The sequence below is a fragment of the Oryctolagus cuniculus genome, chromosome 12 (assembly GCF_964237555.1).
Source record: "Oryctolagus cuniculus chromosome 12, mOryCun1.1, whole genome shotgun sequence".
Taxonomy (NCBI): domain Eukaryota; kingdom Metazoa; phylum Chordata; class Mammalia; order Lagomorpha; family Leporidae; genus Oryctolagus; species Oryctolagus cuniculus.
In genome coordinates, this window is record NC_091443.1 from 103,023,344 (window position 1) to 103,047,504 (window position 24,161).

At 45.9% G+C, this 24,161-nt stretch overlaps 1 protein-coding gene across 1 annotated transcript in view; it reads left to right on the forward strand.

Moving 5' to 3' along the window:
• The window catches only part of EFL1 (elongation factor like GTPase 1), a 143,069-nt gene that overhangs the window by 111,907 nt on the left and 7,001 nt on the right, over positions 1-24,161 (forward strand). The window contains exons 17-19 of the mRNA XM_002721464.5: positions 2,739-2,886; positions 11,067-12,034; positions 22,243-22,427. Coding sequence (XP_002721510.2) covers positions 2,739-2,886; positions 11,067-12,034; positions 22,243-22,427 — 1,301 coding nt within the window. The remainder of the gene's footprint in view (positions 1-2,738; positions 2,887-11,066; positions 12,035-22,242; positions 22,428-24,161) is intronic.

A 24,161-nucleotide genomic window follows, 5' to 3' on the forward strand; every position in this document is an offset into this window, starting at 1 on the left:
CCCGCCATGGCTACGGAGTGTCCTGCCACACAGCATGGAGAGTGGCTTCAGCTGGCGGCCAGAAGCCCACGGCAGACGCTGCGATGCCGTTTGCGATTAAGCCTTAGGACTCAGATGTCAGCCTTCCACAGTGTTCTTTTGTCACCCAGGCCGGCCCCGACTCGCATTGGAGAGGGCTGCTATCATGCACTGGAGAGTGTGACTATCAGGAGGCCAGAGTGATTGGAGCCAGGCTGGAGGCGGACGACCAGAATAGTGCCTCATTGTTGTTTGCATCCTTGCCTTAGCGCTTTGTGATACAGCTGTCCAGAGGTCTGCGTCAAGGTCCCATCTACGGCAACACTGACTCTGGCGGCTGTGGCCACTGGAAATCGCATCCCACGAAGTCCCATAGTGAAAATGGCAGAACGCATCACCAGCTGCCTTTGCTAAGTTATGGCAGCCATTTTCTAAACCCATTTACCAGTTAGCCAAAGATTTTGATGAAATGCAGGATCTTATTTTTCCTGATGTCATCCAGTTTTTATTGTGCTACTCAGGAAATGTAGATTTTTATGTCTTTAGTGAACCATCCGTTTGAAAAATTTTAAAAATAGATAAGGGAAACCACCTTCTAAATTTTAAGAGACTTTTACACGTGGGATGTTTATGTTGTTTTCAGCAACAAAATGGCTGTCAGTGCAAGCGTGTTCAAACATCTAGATTCAGAATGTCTCTGGGCTTCAAATTCTTATGGAAAAGTTGCTTTTCCCTCTAATCTTAAGCTATCATCTTTATCTTGAAGAGATTGATTTTGGCACATATGTGGATAGTCCTTAAAAAACGCTGTGGAAAATGTGTATTATGGGAAAACTATGATTGGATTTCAAAAAAAAAAAATTTTTGCACCAAATCAACTTACATTTTTATTCCATTTTGCTTCCGCAGATTTTTGAAGTACTTTTGAATTGCTGTATATTTCAATGTGTTAAGAGTCCCAGTGTGTGACAGCCCTTGCTTTGTAATTGGACTACTGGAGAGCTGCCTTTTTTTCATTATTATTATTGCTCTCTTGTTGCCTGTGTTATTAATATTACAGTGTTCTCTTTGTAGGAATCCTTTTAAGCTGGGTTTCAAATTCTGTGAAGGTTAAGTTAGTTAATGCTAGATAAGGTCTGTAAATCCACTTCATTAGCCACTGGCAAACCACAGTGCGCTGAACAGGGACAACCCTCAGCCAGTGAGATCCCACTGCCTGTCTCCCCCGAGAGACCCCTGCATCCCGTATGTAGCCTGGGAGGCGCTGCTGTCTCCCAGCTGCTTGTCTTCCAGACCAGGTTCTGCCGCCGAGTGCTCTGTGACTTGGAAAGCACAGTTCCTTAGCTCCTCCACATCTGTTCACTCATCTACAAAATGAGAGCGGATTTAGATCTGCCCCCTAGTTAATGAGTTTGTATATGCAAAGTGCTTGGCACATCGTTATCTCCATAAAGTGTCCGTTATTGTTAGAACTCACTTTCAAGAATAAAAAGGTCTGAAAGTTCAGATATTCATTTCCTGGCCCCCCAGGTAATCAGTTGTTTCTTTTTTTTTCTTTTTTTTTTTTTTTTTTTTTGACAGGCAGAGTGGACAGTGAGAGAGAGAGACAGAGAGAAAGGTCTTCCTTTACCGTTGGTTCACCCCTCAATGGCTGCTGTGGCCGGCGCACCGCGCTGATCCGGTGGCAGGAGCCAGGAGCCAGGTGCTTTTCCTGGTCTCCCACGGGGTGCAGGGCCCAAGCACTTGGGCCATCCTCCACTGCACTCCTGGGCCACAGCAGAGAGCTGGACAGGAAGAGGAGCGACCGGGACTAGAACCTGGTGTGCCGGCGCTGCAGGCGGAGGATTAGCCTATTGAGCCGCGGTGCTGGCCTGTTAATCAGCTTTGTAGTGCATGTTTGGAAACCACTGCAGAACGCTCTCGGGGTTTTAGTGGTTTGGAAGATTGAAAACCAAGCATTGGAGAATTATTACATCTTTTCTGCAAATGTGGAAGTGAAACAAGATTGCCTAAAAATGCCTTGAAATCCAAGGTCTCTGCTTAAGCAGCGGCAAGAGACTTCCTCTGGCCAGCCTTGAGTGAAGAGTGACAGCTGATATGTGGGAAGGGGTGGAAAAGGCAGCTCTACCCCCAAGATGTGGGTTGCCGTCTGTGATTGCCAGGAAAGAGCGACTGTCGTCCAGAATGCACTAGCAGAATGGAGCGCAGGGGTGCCTGGGCTCCCAGGATCTCAGCACTCTTCAGGGTTTGCTCAGTCCCACGGTACTGTCAGGCAGCTTCACAAATAATTACTCCTAATAGAAGACTGTGGTTCAGTCTGTCCAGTATCTAGTAAGCGCTTCTCTGGCTTATTGTGGATTGTATGGGTACTGTTTGAGGAAGCATTCTGTCACATCTCCAGGGACAAAACATAATGCATGTGTGATGGGATTGAAGTACGTTCACAAGTATGGTGATGGTAGTTCTGTCTGCTGACTGTTGGAGAGAGTGGTGTGGGTCAGCTGTGGGCGGGTCTCAGTGATAAACTTGTGAGTATCTCGAGTTAGCTGTCGGCACACACAAAGCACGAGAAGGTAGCGTTCTTCACGTCACTGCATTATTTGCAAGAGCGACAAACTCTCTGTGTGATTCCCGCCTCGGTGGCCATGCCCGTGGTCTTTAGATCGTGCTTATCCTCCTGTCATGCCGTATGTAACCAGTGTTTCATTTTGCTGACCTAGGTGAAATGCCTCAGCTCGTGAAGGGAATGAAGCTGTTAAACCAAGCTGATCCCTGTGTCCAGATTTTAATCCAGGAAACCGGAGAGCACGTGTTAGTCACCGCGGGGGAAGTCCACCTTCAGCGATGCCTGGATGACTTAAAAGAAAGGTTAGGTGAAAATGATAGAAATGGAGAAACTAGTTCCACATTGAATGGGATGTTTTAGTGTTTCCTAAACCAGTTGAACTTAGACTATGGCTTGATCTTGGAGAAAAACGGTAGGCTTGAAATGTTATTAGTTCTTAGATTCAATTTGTAGTAACTGAAAAATATCATTTGCTGCCTACACTTGGATAATTTTATATTTTTAGCTTGCATCGTAAAAAATTTTCATATACTCATATTTTACGTCAGGCACGTTACACATACAACATATCAGGGCAACAAAACAAAATCTGTTTTGTAAATATAGGCTATGATTAGAACAGACATCTTTTCAAATTGATATGGTCTCTAAAATATAAACTTCTGGGAATCTTTAAATTCGTCTATAAATATAATGTGTCATGAAATGGGAAACCCAAATCACTTTTTATAAATAACATGTTTCTTCTTTGTTCCAAAGATAATGTGTGTTTACTGCAGCAATTAGAAAGTACATAAGAATAAAAGGAATCATTTATACATGCAGAAATAACCCCCATTTCTGTTCTGTGCATGTTCAAATAGTGTGCGTATTTCTATACACAGCTCTGATTATTTGGTTAAGATAAACTGCCGAACGTGTTATTGCTGGCCCAAAACACATGCAAAATTTTAAAACTTTGGGTCCATGTTTTCCTCAGGAAAGCCTGTTCCAGTTCACATTGTGACTGACGGAATCTTCCGGAGTGCCTCTTTTCTCCAACTTTCACAGCCTCGCTTTTTACTATTTTTAAAAAAATTTAACCAACCTGGAAAACCAAAGGTCTTCATTGTTAATACACATTTGTACACTTACTAGTGAAAAAAATTGTGACTTGCTGTATAATGCTTCCTTTATTTTTAGGTTTTCTGGGACCGTGATAGAGTGGTAATTATAAATGATCTGTGTCTGCTCGCGTCTGCAGTGACAGTCGCTGTGTTAAGCACTGTTGCTCTCGTTCAGTCCTCCCAGCAGCTCGCTGAAGCTGGTGGAGATGGTCCTGCACCAACAGCTGCTGCTGCCGATGGAGCCGGAGCAGCTGCCACATGGCACCAGCCACGGGGCTTCGTGAGACGCCCCCCACGCTGGGACCCAGCCCAGGCCTGTTCCTCAGTTGTATGGTCTCATGGCTTTTTCCCATTTTCAGTGTCTTTATGGCCAATATTAGTACAAAATTGGAAGGTGGATCTTTCATCTCCATTGCGTTTGTCACCAGTTTCTTAAATTTCTGAAGGCGGTAATGATTAGGAAATAATGCGAATTGGGTAAGATAGAGTATATTTGAAAATAATAACTTAGTTCTCAGAGGATTTCTTAAGACTTTTGTTTGTATATTTGAACTAAATTATGTTCTTGCTTTTCACTTCTCCTTGTTACCAAATTAAAATCCACATTAAATAACCTTATATTTCTCAGGCCATTACTTGCTCTTTAAAAATCATACTGTTTGGTTGTTAGACTCCTATTTCAAGTAATATTACCCCCTTTGGTCTAAAACTGATTTTTATAGAGAGCTATATAGTTAAATTTTTAAAAAAATTTTAGCAATAAAAAATTTCTTAATGATATTGGGGTGTCTTTTAGACATAATGCGATTGCACACTTGATAGGCCACAGCAGAGCGTGAACATGGCCTTTGTGTGCACTGGAAACCCATAAGGTTGATGTGGTTCTCTGTGTTGCACTGTCCGGGAAGGGAGCCTGCAGTCCCTGAGGTGTGCCTGTGCTGATCCTGAGCGTCTTCTCCTGTGCTCACTCGCTGTTCCTGTGTTTTCTTTGAAGTGTCTGCTCAAACCGTTTGCCTGTTTTTAAACGTTGGATTCCTTTCTATTTTTAGAAAGCTTTACCTTTTAATTAACACTTGTACCTTTGTTAGTCTTTCTTCACTTCTGTCTCCGTGGTTTTCACTGTATGAGTCCTTTTTAATCTCAGGAAGGAAAAAAAAAAAAAACCTATGCTTTATAAATAAGAGAAATCAGTTTTCTAGAATATGCCCTTAACATGGCATCAAATTTTTTTAATTAATTAATTTATTTGAAAGGCAGAGTTACAGAGAGATGGGGAGAGACAGAGAGAGGGAGCGAGAGCTTCATCTGCTGGTTCACTCCCCAGATGGCTGTGCCTGCCTGAAGCCAGGATCCTCATCTTCTGCGTGGACGGCAGAGGCCCAGGCACTCGGGTCGTCTTCGGCTTCTTTCTCAGATGCATTAGCAGGGAGCTGGATCAGGACATGAAACCAGCACTCACGTGGGATACCTGCGTTGCAGGCTGTGGCTTAACCCAGTGTGCCACAGTGCCAGCCCCGTTAAATAAATACACTTTCTTTCTGAAAGCCACTTTCTAAGTATCCCTGTCCAAATGCCTAAAAATAGTTTAAACTTATGTTCAATGAGAATAATAAAAGCTATTAACAGAGTTGCTTTAATAAGATATCTTATAAATTTTGAAGTGTGTAACTGCTTTTTCTAAATTCCAGTTTCTGAATGTGCCATTAACCTGGCCCTTAAAAAAAAAAACAACTATTTCCTTTGAACTGTGAACTGGTACCTTGGAAAAATAACTTAAAGTTCAAGGGTCTCCTTCAGACCCAGATCAGTAACCTGGAGCCCAAGTAGAAGAGTAGCCCCCCGTTCCACATGTAAGGGGGCTTCAAAAATGCATGCAAAGTGAAATGAGAAGGTAACCTTTGTTTTCCATGAACATTTTAAAGCTCCCTCACATATGGGCAGTCAGCCATGAAGTCAGCTAGACCAGGCATCAAAGGGAGGAGTGGACAGGTCCACTGGGCCCAGACCAAGTATCAAAGGGAGGAGTGGACAGGTCCACTGGGCCCAGTCAGGTTGTGCGGGCTGTAAGTGCTCTTTCCAAACTGAGCAAACCGACTCTAGTGCCGTTGAGCAGAAGCCATTGCCTCCTCAAGTACTCCATTAAGAGGAGGTGGGAATACCTTACTGAGTTGAGAACAAGAGAGCTTGTCTTGGACCAGGAAGTATAAGAGAATGTTACACACAGCTTCACATGAAACACAGAATGCTGCAGGCTTGACACCTTGATAATCACGTGTTTGGTTTTGGAGCATTCCAGATTTTCCGATTAGAGATGCTCAAACCTGTCTATCCATATACATATTAAGAATATTTAATACAGGAGAGAAGCTGCAGTCCAGAAGAAAAAAGTGAACAGACTGGAACAGGTTACAGGTACCCCGTCACCAAAGAAGGATTCTAAAGGCCAGTAACGTGAGACTAATGGGAATTGGCTAAATGAAAATTAACCAATATATTCACAAGCATATCCACCAGAAATTTAAAAAAAACTTTTTAAAAAGATTTCTTTATTTATTTCAAAGGGTTGCAGAGAGAGAGGGAGAGACAGAAAAAGAGAGAGGTCTTCCATCCACTGGTTCATTCTCTGAATGGCCACAATGGCCAGGACTGAGCTGGGCCAAAGCCAGGAGCTTCAGCCAGGTCTGGGTGGCAGGAATCCAAGCACTCGGGCCATCTTCTGCTGCTTTTCCCAGGCCATTAGCAGGGAGCTGGATCGAAAGTGGAACAGCCATCACACACATGCACACATGAGATGCCATCATCACAGGCAGTGGCTTTACCTACTATGCCACAATGCATTTTTTTTTTTAAGTGACATTATCAAGTGTTGGCAAAGATGTAGAGCAATAGAAATTCACCTACACGAATAGTGTGAATGTGGCTTAGTCTAACTACTTTGGAATATGATTTGATATGATCTACTAAACTAGACGATAGGCAGTTCTGTCGCTTAGCAAATCTCCAAACACAGAGCCAGCAAGATGCACCAAAAATATTCACAGCAACAAAAATTGTAGCCAATGCCTGGGAACAACTCAAACAGTAAAGTGGACAAATAAATTATGGTGTATTCACACAGTGGAATTCTACAAATAATCTCCGGAAACAAAACCGCAGCTATACAAAACGTGGATGGACCTCAGAACATGATGTCAGGCAAAAGAACCCAATTGCAAAAAATTGTTTGATTCTGCTGATATAAACTTTAGAAAGTAATATACTGTGTGATGTAGAGGCGATACGTTTAAGTGATAAAAACAAGAAAAGAAACAAGGGTGAAATTACAGTAAGAGCCAGGGTGTAGTGATGACCTGAGTGCATACAACTTGGAGTGGGTGTCAGGGAGCCTTCCCAGAGCGGCAGTGTTGTTTCTTGGCTTAGGTGGCAGTTTTCACGGGTGTTCATTTTGAGATATGTGATCTTAGATTGGTCAATTTTTGTTCAGGGCCCTGCTCCGTGTGACTGCCAAGTTTCAAATTAAGAACATGTACAACTCTAGAAATTTTTAATTCTCAGAGGGTAGAGCCGGCCTTTTAGTACACTAGAAGCCTGCCCATCAACTCCCGCACTCATTTTCGGAGACAGATGATGTGCAGGAGTGGAGACGGAGACCGCCTGTTGTCTGGATAACAGAGAGACCAGGAGAGTTGTTAGCCTCTAGATCTCAAGGAAGTAATAATAGGGCAGGAAGCCACAAGGAATTGTCTTGACGTAGTCTGAGCCCACTGTGCTTTATTTTGAAGTAGTGACGGGCTCTACACTGCTAGGAGCATTAAAGAACCTTCTGTCTGTTGGCGCCGCGGCTCACTAGGCTAATCCTCCACCTGCGGCACCGGCACCCCGGGGTTCTAGTCCCAGTTGGGGCGCCAGATTCTGTCCCGGTTGCTCCTCTTCCAGTCCAGCTCTCTGCTGTGGCCCAGGAGTGCAGTGGAGGATGGCCCAAGTCCTTGGGCCCTGCACCTGCATGGGAGACCAGGAGGAGGCACCTGGCTCCTGGCTTTGGATCGGCACAGCACGCTGGCCGTAGCAGCCATTTGGGGGGTGAACCAATGGAAGGAAGACCTTTCTCTCTGTTTCTCTCACTGTCTAACTCTGCCTGTTAACAACAACAACAAAAAAACAAGAACCTTCTGTCCTGGGGTGCTTTGTGGGTGTGACTAGCTTACAGTGCCTTCCAAGGTATGGAGTGGCGTTAGTGGATCATGTAAGGGATTACTGTAGCAGACTTTTTAACACAGGGTCAGAGGACAGCCCCGTGGATGCATTCTCTCTCATAGTTTCAGGAACTTTGCAGTTGATTTTCTTGAATGTTCTAAATATATGAACATATTTTTGCTAACAAATAATCATTTAAAGAAAACAATCCTTTCCTGTTCCAAAGATTTCTAAGTGCTTTTCTTTTATAAAAATCTAGAATGGGTGTGGAATTTTATTGAATGCAAGTTTATCACTTTTTAATTACTTTAACTTTTTTTAAAAATAAAGATATATTTATGTATTTGAAAGAGTTACACAGAGAGAAGAGAGGTGGAGAGACAGAGAGAAAGAGAGGTCCTCCATCCGATGGTTCACTCCCCAATTAGCCACAACAGCCAGAGCTGTGCTGATCTGAAGCCAAGAGCCAGGACCTTCTTCCCGGGTCTCCCATGTGGGTACACAGGCCCAAGGACCTGAGCCATCTTCCACTGCTTTCCCAGGCCATAGCAGAGAGCTGGATCAGAAGTGGTGCAGCCAGTTCTGGAACCGGTGCCCATATGGGATGCTGACACCTCAGGCCAGGGCATTAACCCGCTGCGCCACAGTGCCGGCCCCTACTTCAACATTTTTTTTTTTTTTATTTTTTTGACAGGCAGAGTGGACAGTGAGAGAGAGAGACAGAGAGAAAGGTCTTCCTTTGCCGTTGGTTCACCCTCCAATGGCCGCCGCGGCCAGCACGCTGCGGCCGGCGCACCGCACTGATCCGGTGGCAGGAGCCAGGAGCCAGGTGCTTTTCCTGGTCTCCCATGGGGTGCAGGGCCCAAGCACCTGGGCCATCCTCCACTGCACTCCCTGGCCACAGCAGAGAGCTGGCCTGGAAGAGGGGCAACCGGGACAGAATCCGGCGCCCCGACCGGGACTAGAACCCGGTGTGCCGGCGCCGCTAGGCGGGGGATTAGCCTAGTGAGCCGCGGCGCCGGCCTCCTACTTCAACATTTTTAATGTGAAATATTTTAGTAGATCGCCTCATGCAAATTAACTTTTATATAACCTGTGGTAAAAACTAGCCAGTGTTGTAGTAAATTATTCTCCTAATGTGCTGTTCTGATTTTTCAGCATAGCATAGTGGCTGAGAGTGTGAATTCTGAATTCAGGCCTCTGCCTGAATCCTAGATTTTTCCACTTATTAGCCATTGGGAGAAGTTGGTTAATCTTAAAGAGTTTTCTCCTCCATAAAATGAGGATGATGCTAATATGTACTAAAGAAATTATACAGCTGAAACACTTAGCACAGAGCCTCAGGCATAAGAAGTGAGCATTTTAAAAACCACACGCACACACGCACACGCACACGTGTTCCTCCGTTTTGCCTGTGTATGCTACCTGCATCAGGTTTTAGTATCAAAGTAATTTTAAATTAAGACAGTGTCGGGTAGCTTTCCATCTTGTATATTCTGAATCAACATAAAATTATATAGCCTTGAAGTAAGCTAATTGTTGAAAGTGAAAAAGAAACTCACTGGCAAAACCAGAGCTTTCCTTCACAACATTTTAATTTTCTTCCATATGTTATGGTCATTCACATTCTATATTCTAAAATCAATTTTGTTGACATTATTTTCAAAAAAAATCCATCTACTGAGTTTTCACATTTACAAAGAAGTGTAAAATCAGATACCTGCCCTACATCCACAAAATGTAGAAAATAAATCTAGAATCAAATGTAAGCATTTCAAAAATTTTTGTTTATTAACTTAATTGAGGGGCAGAGAGAGAGCAAAACCAGATATCTCTCATCCTCTGGTTCATTCTATAAATGCCTGCAGTCACCAGTGCTGGGCCAGGCTGACGCCAGGAGCTGGAAACTTAATCCAGGTTTCCATGTATGGCTGGGGCCCAGCTGCTTGGACCATCTCGTGCTGCCTTGTAGCGTATGCATTTGTGGGAAGTAGAATTGGGAGCAGAGTTGGGACTCGAACCAGGCACACCAATATGGGATACAGGTTGTCCCAAGTGGCATCTTGACAACCAGGCCAAATACCCCTCAAAGATTTTTAATATTCAGTTTCCTTGCTGTATAACTTTCCCAGGACAAAGCGTTGTTCTGAGATCCCAGAATTTCATGTTACATGCTTATGTACACATACACACATATGCACGCTTTTATACATTTATCCAGCCACATGCTAATAGCAGATGTAGATCAGACCAAAACTTTGGTATTACCTGGGAATGAGTGGGCAGAAAATAAGGGAAGGATTGCCTGGTTTCATCCTCGTCAGAGTCAGTCCATGCCAGTTTCTAGAATCTGCCCTCTGGGAAGTTAGAACTCATTTGGAAGAAAGGCCATCATGAAGGTAAACTTGACACCATGCAGGTAAAGGTGCTCTCTGAGCGTGGTGCCAGACTGGGGCGGGAGACCCGTGCCGTGCAACACAGGTAACAAGTACCCATGTGCACCTGTTAAAGATCAGATTAGTTACAATCAAAATTTAAAACGCAGTTCCTTAATCGTCCACTTTCAGTAGCTACATGTGACTATTTAAGTTCAAATAAAATAAATTATTTCAGTTATGCCAGCCACGCTTCAAGTCCCCAGGCACAGAGATAGAGAACAGTTCCATTATTGCAGAAAGTTCTTTTGGAAAGTGCTGCTCTAGACAAACTCACGTCAGCCCCACCGTGAGCCTCCTCGTCAAAGCCAAGTACAACGAGAGATTTGCCGAGCTGTCCTGAGGTTCTGTAATTCTGTGTTGGTGTAGCATTAGAATCATTGGATTTCTTTTCTGTAGAGTCTCTTAGATTGGCACATATTATTTTAAGGAATTTATGTGGCAGATCCTATTAAAACATTTATTTTCCACTGAAAACATTCTTATCTAAATAGTTGGTTTATTTATCTTGAGAATGAACAAAGCAGTGAAATTTCTGTACAAGCAAAGAACTCCCTGAAGATATATTCCCATTAGAGGTATTCTTTTCACTCTGAAATGAAAGCAGTTTTTGAATTGTGATATAATGTAAATTACAGGTCTTTCATAGTAAATACCTTTTATTTTGCTGTTTCTACATAGTCTTCATTGTGTAATAGGAAGCTTTGATGCTGTTTTGATTATAACCTATCTCTTTTGAATTTGTAGGTTTGCAAAGATTCAGATCAGCGTCTCTGAACCCATTATTCCATTCAGAGAGACAATCACAAAACCCCCCAAAGTTGACATGGTCAATGAAGAAATAGGCAAACAACAAAAAGTTGCAGTCATACACCAAGCCAAAGAAGACCAGAGCAAGGTCCCGGAAGGAGTCCAAGTGGACGCTGATGGGCTGGTCACCATGACAACCCCCAACAAACTCGCCACTCTCAGTGTTCGCGCCATGCCCCTTCCGGAAGAAGTCACTCAGATTCTGGAAGAAAACTGTGATTTGATTCGTTCCATGGAGCAGCTGACGTGCTCTTTGAATGAGGGCAAAAATGGTCAGGCAGTTCATCAGAAAGTCCAAGAGAGAATTCAGGAATTCAAAAGAAAATTGGAGGAGCACCTAACAGGCAGGAAATGGAGGAACACTGTTGACCAAATCTGGTCATTTGGCCCAAGAAAATGTGGGCCCAACATCCTGGTCAGTAAAAGCGAAGACTTCCAGAACTCGGTATGGGCAGGCGCCACCGGCAGAGCCTCGAAGGACGCCAGCAGGCACCGAGATTTGGGCAACAGCATCGTGAGCGGCTTCCAGTTAGCGACCCTCTCGGGCCCCATGTGTGAGGAGCCCCTCATGGGGGTCTGTTTCGTTCTGGAAAAATGGGACCTAAGTAAACTTGAGGAACCAGGAGCAGGTGACAAGCAGAATCAGGAACAAGGCGATCAGGTGGAAGCCGGGCCCCGTTCCAGTGCAGGTGAGGACCAGGCACCACAAGAGGAACGCCCTGAGCCGGGCGAGAAGAGGACTTCCCAGAGAGGAGACTCTTCGCTCGTGGACTGCTACGGGCCCTTCTCAGGACAGCTGATCGCCACCATGAAGGAGGCGTGCCGCTATGCCCTGCAGGTGAAGCCCCAGCGTCTGATGGCCGCCATGTACACCTGCGACATCATGGCCACCGGGGACGTTCTCGGTAAGGAAGGAGCGAGAGTGCGGTGGGGAGTTCCCAGACAGTGACGCTCCCAGCCCAGAAACTTACATTCGTGTAATGCGTTCACAGAAGCTGCCTGGTCTTCTGTACTAAGGAATTCAGCTCTTTGAAAGCCAGAGGCCTTAAGTGTTGAAACCTTTCGGGGAGAAAAAACATGACTACTCAGGATTGTTTATTTTGCAACAAATACTCTCTCTTCTGTAGTGAAAGGGCTGGTAACTGAGGCTTAACCTGCCCGTGTGGGTTCCCGTGCAAAACTAGGCAGCACTTTCTCTCCAGGGAGTGAGCTGGGCGCCTGGGTGACCAGAGTCATCCTGAAAAAGACCAGGGAACATGACCGCGTGGTGTTGCTCCCGACACGAAGGGGCTTCTGTGAATTCTGGTCCTTCCTCAAGAAGAGAAACTACTGGTGACTTCTCTCAAAATCGCAAATTCTCTCTTTTATATATGTGTGTGTGTGTGTGTGTATTTGAGAGGCAGAGTTACAGAGAGAGGGAGAGACAGAGAGAAAGTCTTCCATCCACTGGTTCACTCCCCAAATGGCCACAGCAGCCAATGCTGAGCCAATCCAAAGCCAGGAGCCAGGAGCCAGGAGCTTCTTCCGGGTCTCCCACACGGGTGCTGGGGCCCAAGCACATGAGTCATCCTCCACTGCTTTCCCAGGCCATAGCAGAGAGCTGGATGGGAAGAGGAGCAGCCTAAGTACAAACTGGTGCCCATGTGGGATGCTGGCACCATAGGTGGAGGCTTACCCACTGTGCCGCAGCGCCAGCCCTGCGTGACAGCAAATTCTGCTCCCGAGGCTTCTGTCAGAGGGAAGCAGCCTTTGGGATCCACAAGAGACGTGGAACCCTGACACTTAATGTAGCTATTTTTGACTCTTGGCTGATATTACTTTCCTGAGACTTACCTTCTTCACTGTCAAGAAAAAGAGGGCCATAATTCATTATAGGTCACAATGAGAGTGTGTAGTGCCTGGGAACTTCGTCATTGCTAAGGAGAATGTCAACGAGCGTTGAGCACCAGATGAGAGAGTAGACCAATTTTCAGGTTTCCTCTAGCCCTACAATCTTCTGGGTCAGTATGTGGTTAATTACATTCTTCATAGTAAGGTTCTTGGGTTGGTTAATCCTTGAAAACCCAAACCTACACTACTTTTTTTCCAAGAAGAAATTTGGACTTGCATCCCAGTAAGCTTCCTGTGAGAGGAGCTGAGTGTTCCTAACAGCCTTTCAGAAACAGCTGGGTTAAACAAAGCTACATAGATATGAGAACTGTAAGACTACTGAGCTCTGTGAGTGGACCCTCCAAACAGGAGGTGTGATATTCTGTGTCCTCGACCCCTCTTACATACAGCACACCTGTGAGCATCTCACGGCATCTGTAAATTAGTTGGGGGAGCACCAGTCCTGGCCATTTCCAGATATTCTTCATTTTCACTGCGAATGTCCTTAATACCAGAAGGTAGAGGTAATTAAAATCAAGCGTCTTGATTCTTTCAGATCCTTGAAGAGGACTTAAGAGCTCTTCTCCAGTCTCGCAGCACCGCTATTTGATTGCTTCTCTTGACGGACAGCTCACAGCCAGCGCCATGATGATTAGAATTTCCACTTTTTAGCAAAAAAAAAGCTGTCTCCTGCTATTTCCCAAGCATTCGTATTCACCTCTCTTCTGTGCGGCAGCACTTTGCGTGTTTGAGGATAGCATTAGCGTTCCGGTTGCCTGTCTGGGAGGAAACTCCAGGCCTCCACCCGTGATCGTGTGGCTTTTGTGCCTTTTCACTGTGCTAGCGGCTCTGCCTCGTACCTGCTTTTGTTTGGTATTCCTCTTAAAGGAAGCAAAGGGATTTGAACACAGGGCCTCAGATACCATCCAGCCGGAACGTACCATAGACGCACTGTGAGATACGGCACTCTTCTGTTAATGAAACCTGGGCCTTGCACTGACGTTAACTCATATGGGAAGTCAGCGCCAACCCCATTTTATCTTTTTCTAGAAATAAGCTGTGTCTTCCCATTCTGGTCCCCAAAAAACAAATGTGAATTTTGTTGAATGACTAGACCATAGAAATGATGTGATCTTATGCACTCTTGTATTTTCATATGAATAATCTGAGTCCATGCAATTTTTCTTAATTAAATTTATTACATAATAAACATTATAACAATAGGAAAGCAAAAAACATCATATTAACATCTTAACATATTGATTCTTTTTTCACTTTTTTTACTTTTTTCTTACCTGGTGAGAAATGAAACTCAAGTAGTGAATTGATTTTTTTTAAAGATTTATTTATTTCTTTGAAAGTCAAAGAAAGATCTTCCATCCGCTGGTTCACTCCGCAAATGGCCCCAACAGCAAGGGCTGGGCCAAGCAGAAGCCACGAGCTTCTTCTGGGTCTCCCACATGGGTGCAGGTGCCCAAGCACTAGGGCCTTCTCCTGCTGTTTTCCTAGGCACATCAGCAGGGAGCTGGATCAGAAGTGGAGCAGTCAGGACTTGAACTGGCACCCATATGGGATGCCAGCATTGCAGACAGCGCCTAAACCCACTACGCCAGCCTCCTGAATCAAAATGTTTTGATGAGGTTAAATGCCTTTACACATATAGCATTCTCTTATTACAAACTTCTTTTGTGTTACAAACTCCATGTTGTCTGGGGCCGGCACTGTGGTGTAGCAGGTAAAGCCACTGCCTGCCATGCTGGCATCCCATGTGGGCGCTGGTTCGAGTCCCAGCTGCTGCACTCCCAATCCAGCTCTCTGCTATGGCCTGAGAAAGCAGTGGAAGATGGCCCAAGTGCTTGGGTCCCTGCACCCGCGTGGGAGACCAGAAAGAAGCTCCTAGCTTCGGATCAGCGCAGCTCCAACTGTCATGGCCATCTTGGGAGTGAACCTGCAGATGGAAGACCTCTCTCTCTGCCTCTGCTTCTACCTTTCTGTAACTCTGCCTTTCAAACAAATAAGTAAATCTTAAAAAAAAAGTCCATGGTATCTCCAAAAGTTTACCTTATACTTGTATAAATATATATAAATGGGGTTTTTTTTAATTTTACAAGAGATTAGCATATGACTTTCAGTGTTTTTATCCTCAAGGTCAGTCATTTTTTTTACCTGCATCTGGCACCTACATTACTACCCTTGATTTCTCTCGAGGGCAGATTTCTTTAGAACTGTGAGATACAATTCTGGTCCTTGGGACTTGAACTCGCTTAAGACAGCCAGGAACTTCCTCATCCACTTCTCAGCATCCTGAACGTCGGTGTCCTCTCCTGCATTGCACGTGCTGTCCTTTGGTCACCGTTCTCCTTACTGGGGAAATGGGGGTAGCATAGACGTTGGGACCCCCTGTCTTCTGTTAACCTTCCCCCAGCATCTCCAAGTTGTGGGCACTTCTCCTTATTTTGAACGCAGTGGAAAAGGTCCTTTGCGTTGTATCAAGTCTTGTACCGCTGAAGGCTCGGCTCATTTGAGCATCCTGTACATGCTCCTGACCCGTGTAGGCCGTGCCTATCCCTTCTCTCAAGATAATGGGAACATGTATTTCCTCCCAAAATAATGGGAACACACATTTCCTCCCCAAATTGCCATCACTTCTGCATTATGCATTTCAAGTGGCATTGGTCCTTTGTTTTCTGAGAAAATAAATTTTGAGCACAACCCCTGAAGCCAGAATCAGCTGTTGGTGTAGATCAGACTGCATTTCCCAGCGGACGGGCGAGTTGCCCTTTGAGTCACCCCACTGTGTCCTTTTTTCTCATTTTTGTTAGGGAATCAGCACCTGGCCCCCGCATGTGACCAGGCCAGGCTAGGACAGTCCCTCAGAATGCCATTGGTCATCCTGTCCTCTGATCTATGTGGTAACAGGCCTCTGCTGGCCCTCACACTCAACGCCTGCCACTTTCCAGGGAGCAGTGTCTCCCTGGGCCCTGGCATGGTTTGTTGTCTTCTCTCTCTGGAGCGTCTCTTTCCCGTGCCATGTCCAGGTTCAGGTCCCACTGCCAGGCCTCACTGTCCCCCCGTGCAACCTTTCTTATTTACTGTCTTTGTGGCGACTGTGGCTTGGCTGGTAGTTTCTGTTTGCTTGTCCTTGCCCCTGACTTCCCTGAGACCAACTGACTGCCACACCCAGTGCCTTACAAAGCTGCTCTGTTGAGACTTGGTCTGGATTTCTTCCCCCTGCTGAATTGCCTTGAAGTCCTCTTGCTGAGGCCTGTGTTCTCGATGCTGTTGAGGGACTCTGATATTGGTGGCCAGCGTCTCACTTCCAGGCTCTGTCAGTGTAGCTTCTTCTTGATCACACAGAGTGGAGAGAACTTCTGTGTCCCCGTGGGCCTTCACTTAGGCCGCCTGGGTGTTCGGAGGTCTTGAGAAACTTCCAGACTTTGTCGACTGTTGATTTCATTCTCTAAGAATTGGCACAAGTTGACTTCGGGTTCAAATGAGTTTCCTCCAAGTCTGTTTAAACCTGTTTCCTACACAGATTATTAAAGCAAGAAATCTCTCTATTGATTTGCATATAGTCAAGTAACAAATTTTGTTGGAGAGTAATCATCTCAGTATCATTTTATCTGGGAAAAGAGTCCCAAGAAAATGGGCTTTACTTTTAAACTCCACCTTTTAGAGGTGTGGTTCTTTTATTTTTTCACCCAGGAAAAGTTTAATTAAAGGGCTTGACTGGACCTCAGCAATGCTGGGTGTTTTTGCATGCGTGTCATTTGGCGAGGGAATGGTCTCTTTCTGTATTTCTGCCTTCTAACCTGTTCATCTCTTCGATTTTCGTTTTTGTTTTTTATCTTTGACGATACCCTCACCTTCAACCGTACCTTTTAAAGACTTCTCTTGTTCTAAACCTATTCTTACTCTATATTCTTATTCTTCTTGTATTTCACAAATCAGCAAAGATTTATTGAGGTGCCTATGCCAACACTGTGTTAAGCATGATTGTTGTTCTGAGAGATAAGTTACGGTGATTAACACGTGTATGAAGTTAGTGCGCAAATGTGTTTTCCAGTGAAATGTTAGAAGAAAGTGGGATTAGCGAAATTTGAAACAGAGTGGGCCTCATGACAGTGATGGTACTTTGAAGTGGACTTCGACAGGTAGAGTAAGTTTACCAGCTTCGTGATAAATTGGCTTTCTTCATACCGCACCCGCTGAAGACCACAGCTGAGCTCAAAAGTAAACGGGTTCCCTGTTGTTTTGATAGAAACTGCCCTTTGGGATCACTTCACCAGTCATGGTTGATGGAAGAACCTTGCGTTTATCCATGCTGGCTGTGCCTTGCTGAAGGTAGGCCCTTACCTCCCTATCCTGCTCCAGACAACATATTTGTTGCCCTGCCAGCCTCTTGCCAGCTTTGGCTTTGGCCTTCTGAATCTGTAAGGAGCTGATTGTTGTAGTAAGGACAGAGCTGTGAGCAGAGCCACTGAGGACTCCCTTCCAGGAGGCATCAACTTGTTAGCTGAACTCACCTGTAGAGCAGCGGGAGCCCACCTCCCCCGCTGTGTCCACAGCACACCTCATCTCCCTTTTCCCGGAAGCCCATCCGTGTCCCTGTCCACCATGCTTGCTTGATTTAACAGTTCAGTGTCTGTGAGAAAAGGAAAAAGAGGTTAGTGTGTTCCTCTGTGTGTGTGTGTGTGTGTGTGTGTAACTGAAGTTGTTCCACAGTGTTAGCAACTATAACAGAAATCACAAGATGGAAGAAAGATCTTCCTTGAATGATTTCCTTTCCATCTCATTTTCCATGTTCTTTTGCTATTTTTGTCCAGAGTAGTACATTTTACATAGCTGTCACCTTATGGCAGAAGTAATCTAATATTTTACTTTTTATTTAATTTATTTGGTGTGTCAATGTTGCCAAATGATGCTGCATTTTTTTTCTTGCTTTTAATTTTGTTTATTTATTGATGAGAGAAAGAGTTTCCATCCACTAGGTCCCTCTCTGAAATACCTGCAATGGCCAGGAAGCCAAAGCTGGGAGATAAGAACTCAGTCCAGGTCTCCCATGTGGGTAGCAGGAAGCCAGTAACCTGGGCCATCGGCACTGCCTCCAGCAGGAAGCTGGAGTCAGGAGTCAGACCTGGGACTCAAGCCCAGGGACTCCAGTGTGGGATCAGGTGTCCTAACCAGTGTCGCCACTGTTGGGACAGTTGTTTATTGGTTATTTATTTTATTATTATATTTAATATATTTTTATTTTTATTATATTTATTTATTTATTATATTTATTTTTAATATATTTTTATTATTATATTTTTATTATTTATTTTATGAGCGTGCTTCCATTTGGCTTCTTTGTATTTGTGATGTTCATTTTAAACGCTGCATAACGTCCTGTCAAGTTGATGCATTATAGTTTACTTACCCATCATCCCTAAACTGGAAATTCACATTGTTTCCTGTTGGTTACCTGTTAGAGAAAACATTGCTGTGAACAGCTGCTTCCTTTCTTAAATTCTGAGAAAGACAACAGCATACCTTTAGCTGCCTGACTTCTAGCTTGCAAGACTGTAGAGGGCTGGGTGTTTTGTGCATGGTTAATGTGCTGTTTGACATACCCACATCCCGTATCAGAGCGCCTGGAGTCAAGTCCGGTTTCCTGCTACTGCGTGCCATGAGAGGCAACATGTGGTGCTGCACGTGCTTGGGTTCCTGCTACCAGTGTGGGAAACGTGAATTGAGTTCCTGGCTCCTGACGTTGGCCTGACCCACCTCAGCTGTTATAGACAGTTGAGGAGCGAACTGTTAGATGGAGAACTGTCTGTCTACACTTTTCAAATAAGGGTTTTTTGTTTTTTCTTTTTTTAAACTGTAGAATCTACAAATTAATCTTGCTTACTATTATGGAAAAGAAACATCTGTAGCACCATAAAAGAACAGATGGGATTCAGTGGAGCCCAAATGGGGAAGAGCTTTTTTTTGAACTTGGGTGTTAGAGAAGACACTATGCATCAAGATCTTTTTAATGGGCTTTAAGCGATGAAGAGGACTTGAAAACAGAGTTGAGTTGCGAGTGATTGAAGAAATTGTGAGCTCAGAGTGGAAAAACCCCAGATGTGTAACTGCAGGCAGTCATGGCTTACTGTGGCATGCTCTCTCTACCCTGGAGTCTGGCAGTCACAGGAGCCAACGTAGGGGTGACTGCCAGCCTCAGAGACCCCTGTATTGCAGACATTAAGAACTGAGCCCCAGTCAGGACTATCCCATGTGATTGACCTTTTTGTTGCTGTTTTTGTTCTGACAACGACCTCTTCCCTGGTCCCTTTCACACAGTAGGGCCTTCAATTATCTTTTATTTTTTTTTTTTTTAAAGATTTATTTATCTGAAAGAGTTACAGAGAGGTAGAGAGAGAGAGAGGTCTTCCATCTGCTGGTTCACTCCCCAAATGGCCGCAACAGCCAGAGTTGGACCAATCCAGAGCCAGGAGCTTCTTACAGGTCTTCCTACGCAGGTGCAGGGGCCCAAGGACCTTGGCCATCTTCCACTGCTTTTCCAGGCCGGCTCTGCGTGGCTCGGCTTCGCGCGCTCAGCGGTCTCCACGCCCTTCGCGCCCGCACCACAGCCTTCACGCCAGCCCCATGTTCCCTATCTATTCACGCCCCGCGTGCTCTCTCTGCACGCAGCGGCTTCCGCGAATCACACAGCCTAGCTCACGTTTCCGCCACCGGTATTCAGTCTAAGCTCCCCGGGCTAACCTGGCGAATTCAACCTGGCTCTCGTCTCCGCCTTTCGGTTTGGCTTCCCGTCTTTTGCTCCCCGGGCTAATCTGATGGATTCCAACCTGGCCCACGTCTCCACCTCTGGTTTTTTTAGATTTTCGCCTTTTGTTCCCCGGGCTGACTTGACAATCCCAAGATAGCTTACGTCTCCGCCTCGGCCTGCCCCCGCGGCTGCATCCTCTCTAACATTTTTCTCTACCCGGTATGTTTCCCTAACTTTTCTTCCAACAACAATATTCCCCTCTCATTTCTCCTGGCTTCTCCCCACAGTCCGTATCCGAGTCTATGCCTAGGCTTTCGATAGCTTCTTCCGGCACCTTTTCCGTCCGGCTTTTCCCTAGGCTCTTTGCTAGTCTCTCTCCGGTATTTTCCCACTTCTTCCCGTTTCTTCCCTCCTAGGTTTCCTATCCAAGTCACGGCACCATTATGTCGCTCCCCCTCTTCATGGAGGAACGACACTAAACCCTACCTAGGCTTCCTATCCGAGTCACGGCACCATTATGTCGCTCCCCCTCTTCATGGAGGAGTGACACAGGACCCTGCGCTGTTCTTTCGTCTGCTCGGCCCTCCCCGGGTTTGCTGCTGGTTCTTCCCGGGTTGGCTACCGTCCCTTCCACCTCCGTGGAAGGGCGGTTCCCCCTGGCCACTTTCGCCACTTCCGCGGGGGAGCGGCACACCGCCGGCCGGCTCTCTCGGGGGCTGCACAGGTGTTCCTTCAGATGTTCCTGGTGCATGTTGTCTCTCTCCTCCTTTATAGTCCTCTTCCACCAATCCCAACTCTGCTACCCACACGCTGAGTACGCTGCTCTCCTGCAATCAGGAGCAGGTCCTGCTGTTTATTGGTTGAACTGGAGGCAGCTGTATAGAAGCTGTTTCCTCCTCTCCCAGCGCCATATTGTGGGAGAGCAGATGCATAGAATAAGTCTTAATTCCAGTAACAGTCTAGTCCGAGTTGCTCCCCACAGGGGGGACCCGGATGGAGTTCCTGGCCCCTGCCTTTGGCCTGGCCCAGCCGTGGCTGTTGTGGACTTTTGGGGAGTGACCAGTGGATGGAAGCTCTCTCCCTCTTCCTCCTCCTCCCTTTCCCTCTTCCTCTCTTCTCTCTGTTACTGTGCCTTTCAAGTAAATAGATTAATCATTTTTTATATTTTTAATGTATAAAGAAGATACTGTAGCAGCTGGAGGGGAGGGGAGGGCACAGTGTCAGGGTGGTGGTGGAGAGTTGGGGTCACAGTGGCACCTTTCTTGTCACTCACAGAATTTTTACATTTTTTTTTTTTTTTAATTGAAAGGCAGAGCGAGAGATTGTCCACTTGATTGTTCACACACCAAAAGCTTGCAACAGCCAACGCTGGACCAGACCAAAGCCAGGAGCCTGGAATTCTATCCAGGTCTCTCTTCTGCCTGGCAGGGTGCACGGTAGCGAGAACCTGAAACTGGGTGCAGACCGGGACCTGAACTCAGGCACTCCCTGTCGGGTGCCGGCACCCAAGCAGCGTCTTAACCCCTACTTTGTTTTTAAGCTAAACCTAAAGATGATAAAGGCCCATCAGTTTATGGGATTGGTTGGTTTTAGTTTAAAAATATATTTATTTATTTATTTATTTTGAAAGAGAAGAAGGGAGCTTTGGACTGCTGATTAATTCCTCAGATGGCCCCAACAACCAGAGCTGGGCCAGGCTGAAGCCAGGAGCTTCACCTGGATGTCCGTGTGGGTGCAGGGGTCCACACACTTGGGCCATCTTCCCCTGCTTTTCCCAGGTCATTAGCAGGGAGCTGGATCGGAAATGGAGCAGCCAAGGCACAAACCGGCACCCATACGGGACGCTGGTGTCGCCGGCGGCAGCTCTACCTGCTACGCCAGCACGCTGACCACTGTTTTAACTTCTTAAAGCCTTACAATACATTGAGTTTTCCACCATTTCTTTTTTTCCCTTTATCCTTTCTCATATCCACCACCAGGAGAGAGAAAGGTACAGGGACTCAGATAATTTCATCCTGTGCCTTCAGTCATTCGTTTCAAAAACATACAGGATGAGTGGGTGGCATGCACACCAGATGCCTGGGAGACAGGAGTCCAGGACACAGTGGAGTCTCAGAGGACGCTTCAGCCCTGCTCATCTGCAGAGAGGATCTCTGAGGCTAACGCATGCATGGGTGATTGCTGTAATTACGATTGCCGTTCAAGTAGAAGAAAGGCGGCTTTAGGGAGCGTCTGTGCTAGCTGTCCCAGCTTCTTCACAGTCACCCATGATTCTCTTCTCTTGCTCTTCCTGTTGATTTATAGATCGATCCGTCTCTCACATTTGTCTCTCCCTGCTCTCAAATAGATACATATTGTCAAAAACGTTCCCGTGCTCTTGAAAACCAAAATTACCGATAACAAATTTATACAGGGTGCAGCATGGAGGCAGTCGTGTCCCCGTGTGGCTAAGGCGATGAACTGAAGCCATTTCTGACTTTGCAGGCCGCGTCTATGCTGTCTTGTCGAAGCGAGAAGGTCGAGTGCTTCAAGAAGAGATGAAGGAAGGGACAGACATGTTCATCATCAAGGCCGTGCTGCCCGTGGCCGAGAGCTTCGGTTTCGCCGATGAAATCAGGAAGAGGACCAGCGGCCTGGCCAGCCCGCAGCTGGTGTTCAGCCACTGGGAGGTGAGATCCCCAGTTCCCCAGTCCTCCTCTACATCCCTGGCTGTGCTCCCTGCCAGAGAGGCCCCGGGAGCTACCGGAAGGCCCTGGGCACTCAGATGGACGACAGCAGAGAGCAGGGGGCTTTGCTCATCCGGGTTCAATGGACCTTCGATTCTGCGTGGCTTTTCGTGCGCACTTGGACGCGTTTTTCACCCTCTCTTTTTATTTAGTGTAAAGTGTAGATGCACAACACTTAATCCTCGTGTTCTCCCTGTAAAGTTCTATGTTAGACTTTCACAGGAGCATCACGGATCTTTCGAAAGTGAAACGTCACTTGGGAAAAACTACCTCCGGCGCCCAGAGCAGGAACAGTCCTGCCTCTTGCAAGGGGGAGCTTTAGATCTGCTGTGTTTCGTATTCCTCGGGCCCCATTATGAAGATTCAGGGTGTGTGCAGCTTCCAAGTGCTGTGGAGTGAATGCTCATCAGAGCACTTCCGCGTCGGCGTGGATGAAGGGAGGCGAGAAGATGAGCCGTATCTGTACTCGGGAAGGAAAACTCCACAGGCCCACGTTGCCAGAGAGAAAACAGCTTGGAGCGCAATATTCTTCAGGTCGAGGCGAGACAAGAGCAGGCCGCAGTGAGGTCAGGCCACCCTTCCTGAGCAGGCTCAGGGGGGTGACGCGGGCCTAACGCAGGTTACGTTTCAAGACAGAGCCGAGGGTCAGGAGGAGAATTTTTAAACTAAGAAACATACGCAGAAAGGTTGTTTAAAGAAAACTTTCTAAGTAAGTTCACTTTTTTTTTTGGCTTTCACCATGGAAGTTTGTAGTTTAGTGGAAGAAACATTGACTTGGAATCGGTCCTGGTTTCAGATATTAGTTCTGCCACTTATTTGGACAAATTGTGAGCCTCCCTGAGTGTTTTTGGCCCCTGGATGCGATGTGTCAAGTACCTGACTGAGTGGCTGCCATCGCCACATGCAGGCCGTTGACTGCCATTCTCTGTCCACACCACATTCCTTCTGTGCTCTCAGCAGCGTGGCCCGGCACCAGGCTTCACGCCGAGGTGCAGATTTTTTTCTTCAAGTCTTTTTATTTCCACAAAACTCAGGTTCAGGTTCAGTACTAGTTGTTCTTTCTCTGTGTTTACCCTGATGGGTCCATTTCTCTAGAACACTTTAAATGGAGTTTAAATGTATTTATTTATTTAAGAAGCAAAGAGACAAAGAAAGCGCCCATCTGTTGGTTCACCCCAAAACGGTCTCAACAGCCAAGGCTGGAGCCAGGAGCCCAAAATACAATCCAAGGTCCCCATGTGGATGGCAGGAATCCAGCAACTCGCACTGTCTCACAGGAAGCTGGAGCCCGGTCGCGAACCCGCACTTCAGTGTGGAATGTGGGTATCCCAACCAGGGTCTTCACTGCTAGGCCGAATGTCTGCCCAGAAGGTGTAAATTCAGATAATTAATGGAGAATGAGAGTAGTTGAGAAAGAATCTGCATTTTAAAATTAAACTTAGAATCGGGTCAATCAGTGAAGTAAATGACACTAGAGAAAAACTGACTTTGGCCAAGGTAAATTTGATTTTAATTCTGCAAGTTCATATCATCTAAATTGATACAAGTGAAGTTGCAAGTCCAAAGCATTGGACTTCATCTGCTTAAAAAAACTTACTTTTTAAAAAAAGATTTTTATTTATTTGAAAGAGTGAGAGAGAGAGAGACAAAGAGAGATCTCCCATCCACTGTTTCACT